The following is a 19704-nucleotide window of genomic DNA, read 5'->3' as shown; positions in this document are numbered from 1 at the left end:
CTGTTATTTGAGAAAAATTTAGACTTGGTTGACAAACGAAGGGAAGCAGCCATGGTTCAACTAGCGTACTACCAGCAGAAGCTTAAGTAGGGGTATGATACAAATGTGAGGGTAAGGCCATTAGTCCCAAGAGACTTAGTGCTGAGGAAAGTAGTGGGTACTGCAAAGAATCTATCATGAGGAAAGTTGGGGCCCAATTGGAAAGAGTCATATCGCATCACCTCGATAGCTGGAATAAGTGCCTACTTTTTGGAAGAGCTAGATGAAAATGTTGTATCACATCCATAGAATGTAAATAATCTACGAATGTACTATTATTAATGAAAGGCAGTTATGCCATTTTCTATTTCAATCATTGTATGTCTTATCTCAATTGTTTGTCTAAATGTTAAACAGAACCTCGGTCATGCCTGGTTCCTCGGACCACATACCTCGGATAAATTAACACTAAGGTTGTTCGAAGTGTTAAACAGAATCTTGGCTAGGTTCAAATCATCGGGTTATCTGCCTTAGGTAAATTAACACTAAGACCATTTTTATGTTAAACAGAACATTGGCTAGGTTCAACTCCTCAAGTTACTTGCCTTGGGTAAATTAACATTTGGTTCATTTTTATGTTAAACAGAACCTTGGCTAGATTCAACTCCTCAGGTTATCTGTCTTAGGTAAATTAACACTAAGATCATTTTTATGTTAAATAGAACATTGGCTAGATTCAACTCATTGGGTTATCTACCTAGGATAAATTAACAATAAGATCATTTTTATGTTTAACGGAACCTTAATTAGGTTCCAGTCCATGGGATACCTGCCCTGGGTAAGTTAACACTTAAATGGTTTTTATGTATTAAACAAAGCCTTGGCTAAGTTAAATTTCTTGGGCTACTTGCCTTGGGCAAAATAGTATTTAAGTTATGTTTTTGGTGTTCAGTCTAACCTTGTTTATGTTCTGTTTCTTATGTCACCTATCTCGGGAAATTAAAACCTCGGTATAGTATTTCTTTACATATGAGCATGGTAAGCAAAGATTAACTTATAGAAATACAAATGCAAAGTTAAAACAACAAAGCTTTAGCAAATGTTTTCATTGATCCAAGCTCAAAAAGATACATATGACAGAGAAGGAAAGTAAAGACAAAGTGCCTTCTGTTCAAAAAAAAAAAAAAAAACAACAACAACAACAACAATAACAAAAGTAGCTTAAAAACCCGCTGCCATACTCCTTAAGCTTTGGGAGTCTTCTATGTTCCTGGCCCTATAATGGGTTGTACTTCAGCAACTAAAGTTGGGGAAAAAGGAGCCATTGTGGTTGGTGGAGTATTTATGGAGGAATACCCTATTCTTTGAGATGCCTTGGTTGCCACCTTAGTACTTTGAGCAACAGCTACGCTGGGTTTAAAGACAGTAGGCTCGGACTGCTTGGGCTTGGCAAGGGCAGTGGTGTTAGGCTGCTGTTTAGTGAATTTGGCTTTGGTAGGGGTAGTGGTGCTGGGCTGTTGCTCAGTGGGTTTGGCTTTGGTGAGAGCAGCAGTGCTGGGGTTGCTGTTCAGCTAGTTTGACTGGAGTAGGAGCAGTGGTGCTGGATTTGGGTTGAGGCTTCTTAGTAGAGCTCACTGGAGTTGAAGTAGAGGTATTGACCAAAGGTTGGCTAACTAGACGAGCTCTGATTGCTAGAGGGTAGAAGGACTTCTTCGGATTCCTCAGCTCAGAGTTGTAGTCCACTCCAGCAGCATTCAGGGCCTCAATCCATGTCTAGAGGCAAAAGTTGCGACATACGATTGGGAGCTGAGATTTGAGGTGAGCCTCAGTCTCCTTTTGCCCTTGGTTGTACGCAGTCTGCTCGACCTTGTCCATTTTCTTGGCCTTTTGGCTGAGCTCCTTCTTCAACTCGAAAATAGTTATCCAAGCAATGGCAAGCTGGCTCTCTGCCTCCCTCAATTGCACGAGCTGCTCTCGAGCTTGCCTTTTGGAGCTTTCAATGGAAGCCTCAGTACTCTTTCTGGCCTTGTCACACTCAGCCAGCTTGAGAAGAGTCTCCTTTAGCTTTTTATCAATTAGAGCTAAGACTTCTGCATAGCGAAGTGCTTGGATTCCTCCTCCTTCAAGTCTCGGAAAGCCTGGTTGACCCACTCTTCTGCCACATATGCTGCTTAGGTAGCTTATGTATGAATAATTAACATAAAAGTTAGTAGAAGAGCATGAGTATAAGGAATTTTAAAGGTAAAAAAGAAAAGAAAAAAAAAAAGAGAAAAGAATGTAAAGAAACCTTCCTAGAGCTAGGTCCCTTTTCACGGACAGGAAAAACTCATGCTTCTTTAAATTTCGAAGCTCATCCATGTCCCTTGGGAGAAGAAGGGCTTGTTCCAAAGCATTGGCTACATAGCCTGCTCTTCTGCCATCAAAATTGTAGATAGAAGCATCCTTCTAGAGAGGCAAGTCGTCCAACTCAAAGATAGGGTTCTAGTTCGAAACCCGAGACCTTTGCTCAGAGGCTATGCTCGAGCTTTCCACTCCCTTTCTTTTTTGGGCGCGGGTCATTTTGGTCACCTTGGTGGGCTCAAGAGGGGTTTCCTCTTGAACTTCTCCTTCTTCAATAACTCCCTTGCCTATTTTTTTTATCCTTTTTTTCTCTTTTTGTCAGCTGGTTCGGTCTGTGTGGGGGCAGGAGGAAGTGGGGTTAGAGGTCTGGGAATTATGGGGACCTCAGGGGCTGCTGTCCCAACATGGGACTCTAACAGATAAAGCAAATCTGGCAGTTTTTTCTCTATCACCATCCCTTCGGGTACTCCGATATCCTCTTGGTCTTCACTAACTAGGGCTGTAGTTAGCTGGGGGCTGAGTCCTTCCTCCTCGAACACGTTGGTGTGGTAAAAGATTTCAAAATCCTCGTCTCGGACAGGATTTTCAATATCTTCCTCCAAAGTATAATCTCAAATTCTGTCTTAGCTTCCTCGTCCGAGGATGTAATCTCCTCTATGATAGGTTAAGAATTCTTAAAGGCAGGGAGCTCAACTGGTTGAGGATCCTTGAAGGTAGGGAGCTCGACTACTTGTGTTCCCTCTAGCGGAGGTTTACTTATGAAGCCTTCAATGGCCACATCAACCAGAGCAAGGCGAGAGTCTCAAGCTTTGATCACGTGCTTTGATGTTTGGAAGTGATTGGATATGGGGGTGAAGCCTAGGATCACATGAACTGTGCGGAGCTAACCGTCCCAATCTAGGAAGATTTCAGACCTTAAGGCTCACCTAAATCTAAGCAGGTAAGAGAAAAACATGCATACATAAAGGTAAAACGATAAAATGGCATGTAAAAAGACTGTTTATAGTTTCCTAAGCTAACATTGATTTTTGTTAAGTGTCCCTAAGCCATCCCACCTGGAGTTCCATCCTAAGTAGGGCAATGGAATTCATCGTGTCACTCCCTTAAAACAATGAGAAAGTCCTCATCCATGCCTTTGTTCGTCTCGGGGAGACAAGAGATTAGCCTAACGGCGGGAACCCTAATTTTTAAGTAATAACCCCCCTTCATCGGCACCTACCTGAAAACTATACACCCAATTCATGTCGTGATGGGAAAGTTGTATACCCAACTTTTCATTTAGTGCATCTACACTACCTAATATTCTAAATATATTTGGAACGACACAGTCTAAAAAGATTTAGAAAATCCCTAGTGACTCTACCCATAGGAATCCTCATACCCCCTTCAATGAAGGCAATCATAGGAATTACAACAGCACCAGTAGGCCTCTTCTCGTGCCACTCACTTGGGTTGCAATGTTGATGGACACATTGTTAGGAATCCTATAATACCTCTTAAACTCCTCTTGGTGTTCAGGAATGTCAACCAAACTAAAAAATCTACCAATTTGGGAAAAAGAAAAAAAATCTACTAGTGTGAAAGAATAAGGGAAGAACTCTGATTAATAAAAATACACACGAGTTCAAGGAAGAAGAACTCCTCGGGTGAGGTTATCAAGTGAGAGGAGCGTATTTATGTTCTTTTCTGCTTCTAGGGAGACAAAATGGAGAGAAATGTCTCACATCTCTCTATATATAGGCTGGAAAAAGGAGGAGCGGTAATCTTCCCGCCCCTTCTAATGGTGAATTTTGAGCCGTTCGATCATAATCTCACCGTAGAACATAGGAAACAACAGGTCACCAGTTACATTTATTGTGGAGTTGGGGATTCCGAAGCGTCAGGAGCGGGTCGCAGTCAATTGAAAAGACATGTTCATGGGGGAACCTATTTACGAACGTGCCCTTGTCAATGAGTTTTTATTGGCCAAAACCTCACTTTTTTGGTCGGGAGTGAAAAATGAGGTTCTAGGGGGCTATTGTGAGGACGAGGATCCCTAATCCAATTCAAATGGGCAGCCAAAATTATTTCTGAGGATACACATTGGACCTCGAGGACGAGCATTAACTGTGTGAGGCGCATGAAGTTAAAGCATCACAAAGGGAAGAAAGCAGACTCAGTAAAAAATATGAAAGGAAGAAGGGTGTAGAAGCCATCCCCTCCGCATTAAATACAAGACAACCACTCCCCTGGCCGCATTAATGAGGAAATGACCATGAACAATAGTGACATAGCTAAGATTGCTAGGTAAAAACTTGCTAGTATGTTCCAGTTGAGACAGAAGTCCTAAGAATGCAATCTCAGCCCTCCAAGTGTAGGAGTAGGATGATTTGTGCTTAAAGATAAAAGAAAAATTAAGATCCATATGTGGGGGATTGAGAAAAAGAAAGAAGGAAAAGGACTTTGTAACCAAGAACTAAAATATTCGTATAAGTGAAAAAAAATCACACATATATAAAATAGACATTCCTCGGGCCCGACCGAGGAGCCTCTTTTCTTCATAATTTGTTGCCCTAGTCATTTCATTCGCTTCTTATCTCATTGTGATTAACTTTAACTTATTAAGTGATCAATATTCAACTCATTCTCTAACAAATTTATTGTGGTAGGCTTATTGGGCCACTATCTAAGTTATTTTTGGCCCATTGATCAAGTTGTGCCCTTACAACTTCCATTTCCAAGTGAAATGGAAAGTTTATTTAAGGTCATAATTTAAAGTGGAGTAAATCTAGGTTTATATTGTGCCAACTCATTTAAAACTTATGACTTTAATTTACTTTAATCATAGTTAAATTTAAATACTATTAAATTTTAAATGAGTTGACACAATCTAGACCCTAAATTTACTACATTTAAATCATGGCCCTTAAAATGACAATTTCCATTTTACTTGGAAATGGAGAGGATTCTTATCAAAGCCCTAGAGCATAAAGGGAATCTCACCCCAACACTATCAATTAGCAACCTATTCGATTGAAATACATGGTTTTGAAACTAAGTTTTTTCATTTGTTTTTTTAATTATACCAATTTATAAATCCTTACTCTTTCTAGGTACAAACATATTTTAACCAATTTTTATTATAAAAAAAAAAATTTAAAGAAGTTGGTGCCCAATCATAATTTGGGTTAATTAGTTTATTCTCATTAATACTTTTTCTTTTCTTTGACCATCTTTCCCTATACAAATATACCTTTTTTTGGGGATAAAATACAAAAATATCATTAAGGTTGGGCTAATGTCAGGTAATACTAAAACTTTTCAAAAATATCAAATTTAGTTTTTTAAGTACAAATATTACACCGTTTGAAAATCTCCCTACTATTCCCACTTCTTTCTCCATCTCTAATTGCTATATATCTACCATTGCAATCCAAACTCTCATATATAATCATTGTAATGCAATTCTTGTGAGATATGTGCAATTAAGAAAAGTTGTTGGAAGGAAGCAAATGTCTTGAAGGAACAAGGAACTTACAAACGACACGTATATATGTTGTTTCTGCTTAGGAAACAAATTGCATATTATTAAAAACTTAATAGTACTTCATATTTGCTCAAACCTCAAATGCTATTTTTGTATTTTACCCCTTTACTTTTTTTAATAATTAAGAAATAGACTTTAGAATTGGACTACAATGCCTTGATTTATAATTTTCTATCTTCGTAATCTTACTCAATCAGACACCCACTTGGAAACTCAAACACAGCTCGGCAATCAATAAGTCTAATTTTTTAGGCAAAATAAAAAAAAATAACGCAGTGTTTAATAATGAGATCCATCCAAAGATTTTTTTTTTTCAATAATTTGGTTGAATAGTCCATTATCTCTTGCTAAGTCAAGAAATCCACCTCTTGATGTGATCGTTATAATATTATTAAAAAAATAATAATAATAAGACCATATATTATTTCATAATTTTGAGGTGATAAATTGTGAATGATTGTCTATTACTTACACATAAATCCATCATTTTTCTCTATCACTTACACTTTGCTACATAACAACTTTGACGTGATAAAGTGAGTGATTGTCTATCACTTACGCATAGACCCATTATTTTTTATCCGCTACTCACACTCTGCCACATAACAACTTTGACCATTAAACATGATAAACTGTGAGTGGTTGTTTATCGCTAAAACATAAACTTATTATTTTCTCGCAATACCCACACTTTTTGGCACTACCAATTGTGGCAAAAAAATTATACCACAATTGTGGTTCTAGGTATCAAAATAAACTTCAACAGCCTGTGCCCCTTAATAAGACTTTTTTGTTTCAGTTCATGATCCATGCGCTGAAAAGTCAAAACACGCCACATCCTAGGACTTGATAGGAATCTTATAATTACACACCAACCAATAAATAATCTCATCCTCAAGACATATATGATATATCATAGCATAGATTCTAAATATTCTGTGGCCATTTGAAAAGTGAAATCCCCTACTGAATCATGGTGTCCAAATGTCTCAGCTTCCATCTCCATCACCATCCCCAGCCCCACTCTTCCCTCGCCTCTTCCATATACCAAAATCCAAGGCTCTCTCACTTTCCCACCACTCCTTTACAGTCATATACCAAATTGACTCTCACTCCTCACCAATCCTACCCTTCCCTCCCTAGAAAAACATGCTCCAGATTCACCCCCATGGCTACAAGCCAATCAACACCTAGTTCCAAGTTTGATGAGTTTGAACCCCATCCCTCACTTACTAATGATGATCTCAAGCCAACTACATCCCATCAAAGGACTTTTACCTGGTGGGAAATGGCTTGTCTTTGGATTGGTCTTGTTGTGGGCGTTCCATCATACTACCTTGCTGGTAGCCTTGTTGATCTTGGCATGGCTTGGTGGCAAGGAATTGCCACAGTTGTTACTGCCAATATAATCCTATTAATCCCATTAGTCCTCACTGGTCACCCTGGCACCCGTTATGGTATTTCTTTTCCTGTCCTTGCAAGGTCCTCTTTTGGAATCCGTGGTGCCCATATCCCCACTCTACTAAGAGCCTTCGTTGGTTGTGGTTGGTATGGAATTGAGACTTGGATTGGTGGCGAGGCCATTTTTCTCCTTTTACCAAAATCCATCAAAGAATCAACCCTGTCTCAGTTCCTACCTTGGCTTGGTACTTCCCCACTTGAATTTGCTTGTTTCATAACCTTTTGGTTTGCTCAATTAGCCATTGTTTGGAAAGGAATGGAAGGAATCAGACAGCTTGAAAAGTACTCAGCTCCCATCCTTATTATACTCACTTCCTGGTTCCTCATTTGGGCTTATGTCAAAGCTGGTGGCTTTGGCTACATGCTCTCCTTGTCCTCTAGGCTCTCCTCCTCACAATTTTGGTCCCTCTTCTTTCCTTCACTCACTGCAAACATTAGCTTTTGGGCTACTCTTGCACTTAACATACCTGATTTTACTCGATATGCCAGGAGCCAGACTGATCAAGTTATTGGTCAGGCAGGTCTTCCAATCTTCATGGGGGCATTTACATTTGTTGGCCTAGCCGTGACCTGCTCTACCAAAGTAATATTTGGACGAGTTATCTCCAGCCCAATTCAACTTCTTGGACAAATAGGAGGATTATCAACTATAATCCTAGCTATTATTGGGATTAGCTTGGCCACCATTACAACCAATATTGCTGCCAATGTTGTGGCACCTGCCAATGCACTAGTCAACCTCAGTCCCTCAAAATTCACCTTCAGAAGAGGAGCTATTCTAACAGCATTGCTTGGGATTGCTTTTCAGCCTTGGAGACTTCTTAGATCAAGTGAGAGTTTTGTATACACCTGGCTAGTTGGATACTCTGCATTATTGGGTCCGATTGGGGGCATAATTTTAACTGATTACTATCTTATCCACCGCACAAATTTGAGTATCAAGGACTTGTACACATTGAATCCTTATGGGGCTTACTATTATTCAGGAGGCTATAATTTGGCAGCAATGGCAGCCTTGATTGCAGGGATTTTGCCAGTGGTTCCAGGGTTCTTGCAAAATGTTGGAATTCTATCTTCAATTCCAGACAGTCTTGTTCTAATATACAATAATGCTTGGTTTTTCAGCTTCTTCTCTGCAGGTTTTCTCTACTGGCTTCTATCCTGTTTGACAAGAAAACAAAGTAGGTCTCTCCCTATAGATCCCCTTTTGCCCTCTACAAATTAAGTGTTGTAAACAAACATCATATCTATCAAGTGTTGCAAACAATTATCATATACAACTTAAACAATTTTTATGACACTTGGGTAATTTCCAGTCTAGAGTCTCTGTATATTGATGTTATCTGTATAAATAAGTAGTCAATATATTGTTATCTTAAATTACATGGTCAGGATTCTCTCTAGCTAGCCGATTTATCTCCTTGTCTTTTGGGAATGCTTAAATTCTACAAAATGTAGGAACGTTATTGACAACTGAAAAGATTTGGTTGAAAGATTGCTTCTCACAGAGGCTTCCATTTCTTCAAGAAATACAAAATGTTCCGATAGAAGAGGTTCCATGTCACTTTAGGCTTCTTCTATGACTTCTGATTAATCATCTAAAATAACACCATGTCCCTAGCAATTGGAAGCTGCTTAATTAATTAATTGCATGCCATGTGTAATCACATAGGCTTTTGGATAAAAACAAAATAAAAGCAAAATTTTGAAGAAAGACATGAAATACTGAACTTTTATAGATCCACCAATACCCAGATGAGTCAATCAGCAAGAAATTTATAATATATTGGACGAAGAAAATAACCTGAAGATATATGTGCCAAAAAAAAAAAACCAATAATAACTACCTCGAGGAGGAGAGACTATAACATAATTCATGTCATTGCATATTTGTATGTAAATACAAGTTTTACTGTGTAGGTCTTAAAAATTCGTCTCACTTTTAAAACACAACCCCCCAATCACCCCAACCCCCAACCCCCCCCCCCCCCCCTCCCCTCCTCTTTGGGACTGAACTTTGAGATTTTGGAAACTTACTCAATATCAGGCATGCAAATCACATATTCAATATTCATGTTCTTTTGTTTAAATATCTCAATGATCGTATTGATGGAAGAAATAAGAGAACAAGAAACTACAAAACTATGGTAGAGCCATCCCACCAATCCACAGCTTCAATGCAAGCACCACCAACAAGAGAAGAAACAAGTATAAAAATAATATGATTAAATAATATTTACCAAAAAGAAGTATTTAGATTTGATTGGTGCTTAAGCTGCACTTAACAGGTCATTACAATGTTCAATGGCGTTTAAAGAAGCCTGCATCTTACTCGAGAAAACTTAGCCTCAATGATCCAAAGGTTTTTGTATGAAAAAAGAAAAAGGTGATAAAATCCTCGTACCCTTATATATATATCATTACAGATCACATTCATTAATTTCATTCCCAAATTGATGAATTAACTTTTAAATTTGTAATATTTAATTAAGAACATAAATGAATTCATTCACATTTGAATTGGAGAGGATCTTGTTGAAAAGGTATGTAAATGGGCTCCACTGGAGTAATTGAAGCACTTATCCTTCAATTTTTAAAATCTATATAATATTTAAAAGCCAGCGCATAACATTTATTGTCGCTTTACTACTATTAAACCATATTAGTTTAGCATTTCGGCTCACTTTGGACCATTCGGTCCAGTTTGGTCCACTTAGGTCAGTGTTGTCCATTTTGGTAACTAAGGTCTATCAGACTATTTGGTACATTTTGGTCTACTTCGGTCCAATGCTGTCTACTTTGGTCCATCTTGGACTAATTGAGCCTTAAATTTCTTTTTGTAGTTTCTTTTCAATTTTGGGCATAATATTTTTTTCATACTTTTGGATTAAAAATTATAAAACTTTATTCTATTTGGCCCGAACTTTTTAGTTTTACGCTAAAAAATGCAAATAAAATAAAGATTAGAAATTAGATATATGAGCACTAAAAAAGTATTAAAAATGAGAAATATTCACAAGATTACTCTAAAAATTCAAGTTTTAATAATATAGGAATTATATTTATATTTGAAAAAAATCTACAATTCTAAACTCATGCCATATTTTAAATTGAATGTAACATGTTACAAGTGTTCCATGCAATAAGTGTACTTTTATTTATTTATTAGGATTCTTGGATATGTTCGAATTAGTCAACCAATTATAGCATATTTAAAAATTTATATGTTAATAACATATTCTCCATTTATATAAAATAATATTATAAATATGTAATTTAAAATTTTATTATATATGTTTCTTTTTTAGTAAACAGTAATATTTATTTTAATACACACGAAAATAATAATATTAGTGTTTTAAACCAAGTTTATAATACATTATTTAACCAGAGTACAACTACAAATATAATATATGTTTGTTGAATGCAAAATATATTATACATTTCATTACCTAAAAGGCTAAAACTTATGAAAAATAACATATTTTTAATACAAATTTTACATTATATTCTTATAAAATAGTTATATTTCATTTCTTACATATCACATTGGTTTGCGACTAATTATATAGCATTGGTTTGCGATTGGTTATATATCATATGGATACAACTTATGTTATATCCATAACTTTTCAGATATGGACAATATTTAACTATCAAACCAATTCTTAACTATCTTCTCTAACCCACTATGTAGCAGTTTATAAATACTATTTATGTAGTTTAAGATGACAATTTAAAGTAAGTCATTCTCTCCATGTAATACTGACTCAACACATTTTTTAGCTTAAAACAACAATTTAAAATGAGTCAATTTTATAAAATTTTATTAGTTTCTTCCAATATCTTAACATGGTACTCATTTAACAATTCTTTGCAAAGCCTTAAATTTGATTTTTTTTTTTTAACTTAGGCTCAATTGAATTGGTTTATCTGTACTAATACCACTATAATCAAGCCAAAATTAAGAAAAATAAACTATATTATTGGCATGTTAAATGAATTTCATGCAAAATATAGCCACATTATTATGAAGATTTATTTATATGTGTAGAGTATTTTAAATATAAAATAAAAGATTTAAAAACTTGTAAATTTGAAATCGTGTCATTTCCATTAAATACCTCAATTCAGTTTCAACTAGATTATTTTCAAACCTCATTTAAATTTAGGGTTGGAAAAAATAGGGCTAACTCAACACTTTTTTTGGCCAGAAGCAAATGTTAAATGTATTATTACATAATATTTTATAAGCGATACATGAATTAGAAAAAAAAAATCCAGCATTTTATTATAATTTAATACATTAATTGGACCATATCCATATATTTGTAAATTATATTTAAAAACTTGTACTTCTAAAAATATCGAAACAATTAGTATAAAAAAATTCCAAAATCATTTTTATTTATTAAATTTTTTGGCATTAATTAAATATTTTTACAAGCATTCTATCGTCCAATAGAAAATGTATATATATATTAAATTCCAAGTGTGTGGCCTTATTTTTTTATTACAGTATTATTTTTGTGCAATAATACTCTAAGATAAAAATAGATATAATATATTATATTTTAGGGGTCCTCTGTCAATTTGGGCCCCTTCCATTACTTAAATTGCCTATAGTTGAGCCGCCCCTATATGGATAAAAGTTATTGGGGATTAAAGATATTGCGAGAGAGAATCAGTGGGCTAGGAACGGGCTTTAGATCCATCTCTGAAGCTATGATCTACAAATATATGGGTCTAGTTGTTGTATAAGAGCCCAATGAAAATTCAATTGGATCTATGATGATATCTTCTTACTTCTTAGTCAGAATTTTGTCCATAAGTCCAAAAAACTAATCCTGGGTCCACAAGGCCTCACAGCCTTCGTTTGTAATCATGTAAGGGCCATTGAGGACTTGCATTGGGTCGGCCCGCCAAGGGAGGGAAACATCTTCTTCCCCAGTCCCCACCACAATTCTATTGGGCCTCACTTTGCTCTGAAGGCTAATGGTGGAAAGTGGAAACATTACGATGGAATTTACTGAATATTTTTGGTATATATATAATTATTTATTTATTTATAGAGTTTTGACTTATGAGGTCCCATTCTGATGATTATGCTCATTATCATTAGACCAAAACACCAATTAATTTTTAGTGTAGGCGTGAATTGAGCTCTATATCTCTTATTCAACCATTAGTATTCAACCATCAAAAATTTTCCTCATTGAGTTAAGTGGAACCCATTATTAAATTGATTCTAATAAAAATGTTGTTGTATAACAACTTGAATTTGAGTATGAATCTTAAAATAATTAAAAATAAAGAAGTAAAATGACTCTCTGAAAAATTCTGAAATTTTAAATTAAAAGAAAGGGTAGATTTTCCAACAATTATGCACAATCTCTTATGTAACTGAAGTTTAAGTTTAGATTTAAACTTTTTGTGTTCAAGTTTGACAAAAAAATAAATTGTACTACGCTCTTAGAATTGGAAATTGATACTTTCCACTTAAAAGAGGCAAGAAATATTGTTTGGTCAGATACAAAATATACAATGGTAGACCTTGTCTTGAATCTTGGTCCCTACAAGAGACAACTCATAGATGGATAAAAGATATTTCTTGATTAATAATTTCTTAAGCCAAAGGAGTCACATTGAGAATGACAATCTCGAGAGTAGGTTGTTTAAGTTTATTAGTACTTGAATATGTACTATACATTAATACACATGCTATGTAGACGTGGACTTGAACATTAACAAACCGATGATAGTTCTCTCCTCCTGCTTTCATTTTATTTTATTTTATTTCCAACCAATGAAAGGTTGACTTCATACGTGTGACGTATTCATGTATATACTTATACAATAAAGTTAGTAGTATAATGGGAAAAACAACAGGACTTTCATGCATTTCGTTTCTTCCAAAAGGCAAGCACTTTCATGTTCCAAGAGAATCACACGATTCTATATACAGAAAAACAGGGATGGAGCCACTCTTAGACCATGGCCCGGGGGGGTGGGGGCAAAGGGCAATGCCCCCTCTCCCAATTTTTTTTTTTTTTAATTATTAGTATATATAGGTATTAAGTTATAAGGTCACACTTTGTTACTCTTAACAATATCATTAATTCTTTTGAGAGTAATGTTGTGAGGACATTAACTGGACTTATCCGCTTTGGGGAGCCAGTCCCTCACGGTTTATCGTACTCAAGCGACGTGGGTGTACGTACGGATCTTCACCCTCTGGGGGCTTTACACCGCAGTCCCACATCGGCAAGAGTTCCCTCCCACATATGGTTTATAAGCTTCTGGAGCGACCATATGTGTACCACTACCACACATGTGTAGTAGTGGTACACATATGGTCGCTCTTATAAACCATATGTGGGAGGAAACTCTTGCCGATGTGGGACTGCGGTGTAAGCGGAGGGTGAAGATCCGTGCACACCCACGTCGCTTGAGTACGATAAACCGTGAGGGCTGGCTCGTGGATAAGTCCGGTTAATGTCCTCACATTAAAAGGGCCCTTTTAATGTGAGGACATTAACTGGACTTATCCACTTTGGGGAGCCAGTCCCTCACGGTTTATCGTACTCAAGCGACGTGGGTGTACGTACGGATCTTCACCCTCTGGGGGCTTTACACCGCAGTCCCACATCGGCAAGAGTTCCCTCCCACATATGGTTTATAAGCTTCTGGAGCGACCATATGTGTACCACTACCACACATGACTCCACGAAATTTTAGGCGGGACAGACATAATTTCGAGGCCGCCCTTTCGCACGTCGTGACGCTTCGGGAACTTGCGCCTTCATTTAAGTCATCAGGGATCAATCCCATCAAAACAACAACAATCATTCTTCATCAGCAGAAAACCGTGGAAACCCGTACCTTCAACTTTGTAAGTTCTTACTCTCTTTATTCTTGACCTTTTCTCCTCGGATACAGTCCTCGGCTGTCTTCGTAAACACCCTCCCCTCTAGAGTTTAACCTTTCGTTCTTTTCTAATGGGTAAGTTTAAGTGTCTAGTTGATACCGCCGCTGGGATGGAAGGCTTTAGAGCCAAATACCATATTCCCAGCGACGTAGGGCTAGAATACTGCCCGGCAACAGCCGTGGCTGGTTCTAGGAAAGAGGAAGAGGTTATCATTCCTATGATAGCCTTCATAGAGGGTGGGATGACCCTTCCAATGAAACCCGTAATGAGGGAGTATCTTCGCAACCACCGGTTGTGCCCCGACCAATGCCTTCCAAACGTTTTTAGAGTTCTAGGTAGTGTAGATGCTCTAAACGAGCAGATGGGTTTAAACCTCACATGGCACGATGTTGTGTTCCTATATGAGTCCCACAAACTTTCTAAAGTAGGTTATTATATGAAATCTCGGTCTAGCACCGTTAGGCTAATCTCCTGTCTGCCCAAATCAAACAAAGGCATGAAGGACGACTACTTGATCGTGTCTGGGAACTGGCACGACGGCCTCCACTGCCCAGTTCAGTGGGGGGATCCAGGTGCGACACCATAGGATTAATCTTCCCACAACACAACTTCTCCCAACACACACACAGAAACGCGTATTTGTATTTACTTAAATTCGTTAAATACTTGTGTGAATCTGACCAGGTTTGTTTGTTTTGATGTCTTTTTTGCAGATAAGCAGCACGTGCGTCCTCGCCTGAGTCACTGTAACGTTGCCGATCTAAACCGAGTACTTCGCTCCGAGGTATTCGTTAGTGCAGACCTACAACTCCGGGCTGCTCATCTTATTCTAGGATACACCCCCCTTTCCAAAGACTTTCAGGAGATAGAGGACGCCATTATTGCCGGCGACCGAAGACGAAAGAGGATAAACGTAGCTCGGCCCCATTTTTTGGACGACCGTGACCTCCCGGACGCTCCTGACACTATTTTGTACAACCGGCCGATAGCAGCAGTCCCCCTCGCCATACACTCACAAACAACTGTCGTTCCAGAAGAGGAGGTGTCTTCTTCACACACTCTTGACGACGAGATAGACCAATTCCATCTCGAAGACACCGAGAGACCTCGCGGAAACCAGTTCGTGGTACTTTCCGACGAGGAGGAAGAAGCCACCGAGGCCTCTGGAATCGCAGGGTTTGTAGTTACCCTTCCCGAAGACGAAGTAGAAGAAGACATGGGACGAATGGAAGGTCTCCTTACCAACAGGGCTGCCAAAGTTGCAGAGAAGAAGAAAACGGGGACGTCCCAAGTTCCCCCAGCTTTACCTCCTCCTCCTCCTCTAGCCGAGCCAAAACTGCCAGCCGAGGATCCCAAGAAGAAGAGGAAGGGGGATAATGACGGGGCGATCACTAAAGACCCCAAGAAACCACGCCAACAACTCCCACCGGCCCAGCAGCAGAAGCTGGACAAGTGCAAGGGTAGAGCACGTTCAGCTGAGCTTGGGGAAATCAGGGATGAGGCTGTAGTGCACCGAGCACCAGCCACCTGGTCCCCCGATCTAAGGCTGGACGGCGCTCCTATCTCCTGCCAGTCCAGTATAAGGGCAGTTCAGCAAGGCCACGCCCACCACCTGGCCGAGGTCCTAGAACGCCCTCTTTTGCTGCCCAAGGACATGGAGACCTTGGAAAAGATGGGCCAACCACAACTATTCCTCTCTTTAAAAAGAGACTTAGCACTGGTAAGTGTTTCTCCTTTTAACAATATTTATAAGTAAATTAGTTTTTGTTATTCCTAACTCCATCATGCTTTTTTACAGGCTATTCAGGAGGTCTTTGTAGCTGAAAAGTTTATTGAAGACGCTCGGAAAGTAGCCAGGGCTGAGCTCGAAACTAGGGTGGAGACTGAGAAGACTTTAGGTACAGCCCTTGCCGAGAACGAAAAGCTGACCTCGGAGGTAGCAGAGCTGAGGAGAGAGAAGAATGGGGTCGAGTCAAACTTAAAGACCATGAAGACCCAAATAGAAGGACAGCGCAAACTCCTTAAGGAAAGAAATGAAGAGCTCTCCCAAGCTCACAGGGAGTGCTCGGATCTGAAGAAACAACTGGCCCTGATGAAGGAAGAAGCCAGCTCCTTCCAACTCTTTCTTCAAGCTGCCAAACAGGCAAGTTTTGACGAAGGGGTAGCGACCACCGAGGAACAGCTGACAGAGGAATTCGCGGCTTTATGCCGCGAATACTGTCAAAAAGTATGGGGGGAAGCTTTAAACGTAGCAGGAGTTCCCCAGTCTTCGGATTTGAGGAAGTCCGAGAACGTTTGGCTTCCCCTAGAAATATAGGAGATTGAAGAGGCTCCTGCTGCTACTCCTACCCCTGAGACAACTCTTCCTGTCCTACCTCCGATGGTTCCACAGCAAATTCCTGATCCTACAGAACCTTCTGGTTCCAATAAAGAAAAGGAAGGAGGAGTGGATGCAGAGAAGGACTTGAACCAGATAGTGGAACCCAACGTCCTTCCAACAAAGACAGCGGATAAAGGAAAGCAGGTTATGACTCCTTTTGAGCTGGAGTTGAGAAAGACCGAGGGCACCAGTACCTCTCAGCAAGATCCTCCTCCAACAGCTTAGGACTTAGCTTAGGGCTTCTCTTTTTCCATTCTTTTTTTGTTTTTGAATTATATATTGTAATGTATATTCACCTTGATTAATGAAGAACAATTTCGTTTGCTTTTCACTTGGATTGTGTCTGCTTTTTCTTTATTCTTTATGTACTTATTACAAAAGTTTTCCCATTAAGTCATATCAGGAGTTTCTCAGAGCATCAAAATCTAACTCCAAGGATTGCATAGTCATAACTTTCACATAATCGCGTGTATATTATTAAAGATTTAATACAAGGCGACATGGTTAATTCACTTGAATAATACCTCGATTAAAAAAGGGAAGAGGACTTCATATAACAATTAAGCCCTTATAATGCATAACACTGTTTTTAGTAGGTTGTAAGATCCGAGGACCATTCCTTACACAAATTTACGCAATACTTAGAGATATAAAACTTAAGATCCGAATTAATAAACAATAAGGTATTAACATCCAGACACAATCAGAAGTTAAGTTTAATCAAAGTCATAGTCTGAAGATAAATCTTAAGCAATCTTTCGTTTAATTCTTCAAAATTGTAACTGTAAATGATAAGACATCAATCTCCACAAGGTTTATGGTCCGAGGACTGCACTTCACCAAGTTTCTGTTTGATTCTTAAAAATTGTAACTTCAAATGTTAATTTTCCCAAAGTAGGAGGTCCGAAGACCCGGCATAACTAAGGTTCTGTTTAACAAATGACAAGACATCAATTTTCACAAGGTTTGTGGTCCGAGGACTGCACTTAACCACGTTTCTGTTTGATTCTTAAAAATTGTAACTTCAAATGTTAATTTTCCCAAAGTAGGAGGTCCGAAGACCCGGCATAACTAAGGTTCTGTTCAACAAATGACAAGACATCAATTTCCACAAGGTTTGTGGTCCGAGGACTGCACTTAACCAAGTTTCTGTTTGATTCTTAAAAATTGTAACTTCAAATGTTAATTTTCCCAAAGTAGGAGGTCCGAAGACCCGGCATAACTAAGGTTCTGTTTAACAAATGACAAGACATCAATTTCCACAAGGTTTGTGGTCCGAGGACCGCACTTCACCAAGTTTCGTTTGATTCTTAAAAAATGTAACTTCAAATGTTAATTTTCCCAAAGTAGGAGGTCCGAAGACCCGGCATAACTAAGGTTCCGTTTAACAAATGACAAGACATCAATTTCCACAAGGTTTGTGGTCCGAGGACTGAACTTAACCAAGTTTCGTTTGATTCTTAAAAATTGTAACTTCAAATGTTAATTTTCCCAAAGTAGGAGGTCCGAAGACCCGGCATAACTAAGTGTACGTTTAACAAATGACAAGACATCAATTTCCACAAGGTTTGTGGTCCGAGGACTACACTTAACCAAGTTTCTGTTTGATTCTTAAAAATTGTAACTTCAAATGTTAATTTTCCCAAAGTAGGAGGTCCGAAGACCCGGCATAACTAAGGTTCTGTTTAACAAATGACAAGACATCAATTTCCACAAGGTTTGTGGTCCGAGGACTGCACTTCACCAAGTTTCTGTTTGATTCTTAAAAATTGTAACTTCAAATGTTAATTTTCCCAAAGTAGGAGGTCCGAAGACCCGGCATAACTAAGGTTCTGTTTAACAAATGACAAGACATCAATTTCCACAAGGTTTGTGGTCCGAGGACTGCACTTCACCAAGTTTCTGTTTGACTCTTAAAAATTGTAACTTCAAATGTTAATTTTCCCAAAGTAGGAGGTCCGAAGACCCGGCATAACTAAGGTTCTGTTTAACAAATGACAAGACATCAATTTCCACAAGGTTTGTGGTCCGAGGACTGCACTTAACCAAGTTTCTGTTTGATTCTTAAAAATTGTAACTTCAAATGTTAATTTTCCCAAAGTAGGAGGTCCGAAGACCCGGCATAACTAAGGTTCTGTTTAACAAATGACAAGACATCAATTTCCACAAGGTTTGTGGTCCGAGGACTGCACTTAACCAAGTTTCTGTTTGATTCTTAAAAATTATAACTTCAAATACGAGAGCTAGCCATAACTTTGTAATATTAATTGACAAAAGCTTATTTGATTAATAATAATACCTTCTAAGATTATTTACATTCCAAGGACGTGGTACAACTCGTTCATCCAGGTCAGCTAGCCTATACGACCCTATGCCTGCTATTGAAACAATGCGATAGGGGCCTTCCCAGTTAGGTCCTAGCTTACCCCATGCTGGGTTCCTAGAAGTGCCTACAACTTTCCTTAATACAAGATCGCCAGGTGCAAGTGGCCTTAGCTTCACGTGGGCATCATACCCTCGTTTTAGCTTCTGCTGATAATACGCCAATTGGACCATAGCTACCTCACGCCGTTCCTCAAGTAAATCGAGATCTTTCTCTAGAAGTTCCTCGTTTTTCTCTGGACTAAAAGAACTTGTCTTTAGAGTAGGAAAACCGGATTCCAGTGGTATCACCGCCTCGGCTCCATAAGTCATAGAGAATGGAGTTTCTCCAGTGGACCTACGCGGTGTGGTCCGATACGTCCACAGGACATGAGGGAGCTCTTCTACCCACCTGCCTTTCGCATCGTCTAACCTCTTCTTAAGCCCGTTGACTATGACCTTGTTAACGGCCTCGGCCTCGCCCATTTCCTTGAGGATAAGCCGGAGTAGAGTATCTATTTATAATACCCATCTCACCACGATTGCCTAAAGGCCTTGCCGTCAAATTGAACGCCATTGTCCGAGACGAGTGTATGTGGTATACCGAATCTAGTAACAATATTTTTCCGGATAAATTTCTTGGAATCAACATCTCGGATATTGGCCAAAGGCTCGGCCTCGACCTACTTAGTAAAGTAGTCCGTTCCCACGAGCAACCATCTTTTGTTT

The 19704-nt window shown here is 38.5% G+C and overlaps 1 protein-coding gene across 1 annotated transcript; it reads left to right on the top strand.

The window, feature by feature from the left end:
- Positions 1-6758: 6758 nt before the first annotated feature.
- LOC142609770 (purine-uracil permease NCS1) lies at positions 6759-8709 on the top strand. The gene has a single exon (XM_075781480.1). It carries the CDS (start codon positions 6819-6821, stop codon positions 8529-8531), a length of 1713 nt encoding a protein of 570 aa, XP_075637595.1. The 5' UTR covers positions 6759-6818; the 3' UTR covers positions 8532-8709.
- Positions 8710-19704: the final 10995 nt, after the last annotated feature.

The sequence above is a fragment of the Castanea sativa genome, chromosome 9 (genome assembly GCF_040712315.1).
Source record: "Castanea sativa cultivar Marrone di Chiusa Pesio chromosome 9, ASM4071231v1".
Taxonomy (NCBI): Eukaryota; Viridiplantae; Streptophyta; class Magnoliopsida; order Fagales; family Fagaceae; genus Castanea; species Castanea sativa.
This window is presented reverse-complemented; position numbering and strand designations above follow the sequence as displayed.

Coding starts and splice junctions, on each gene's coding strand:
- LOC142609770 (XM_075781480.1), top strand. CDS start 6,819: ATGGTGTCCAAATGTCTCAGCTTCCATCTCCATCACCATCCCCAGCCC.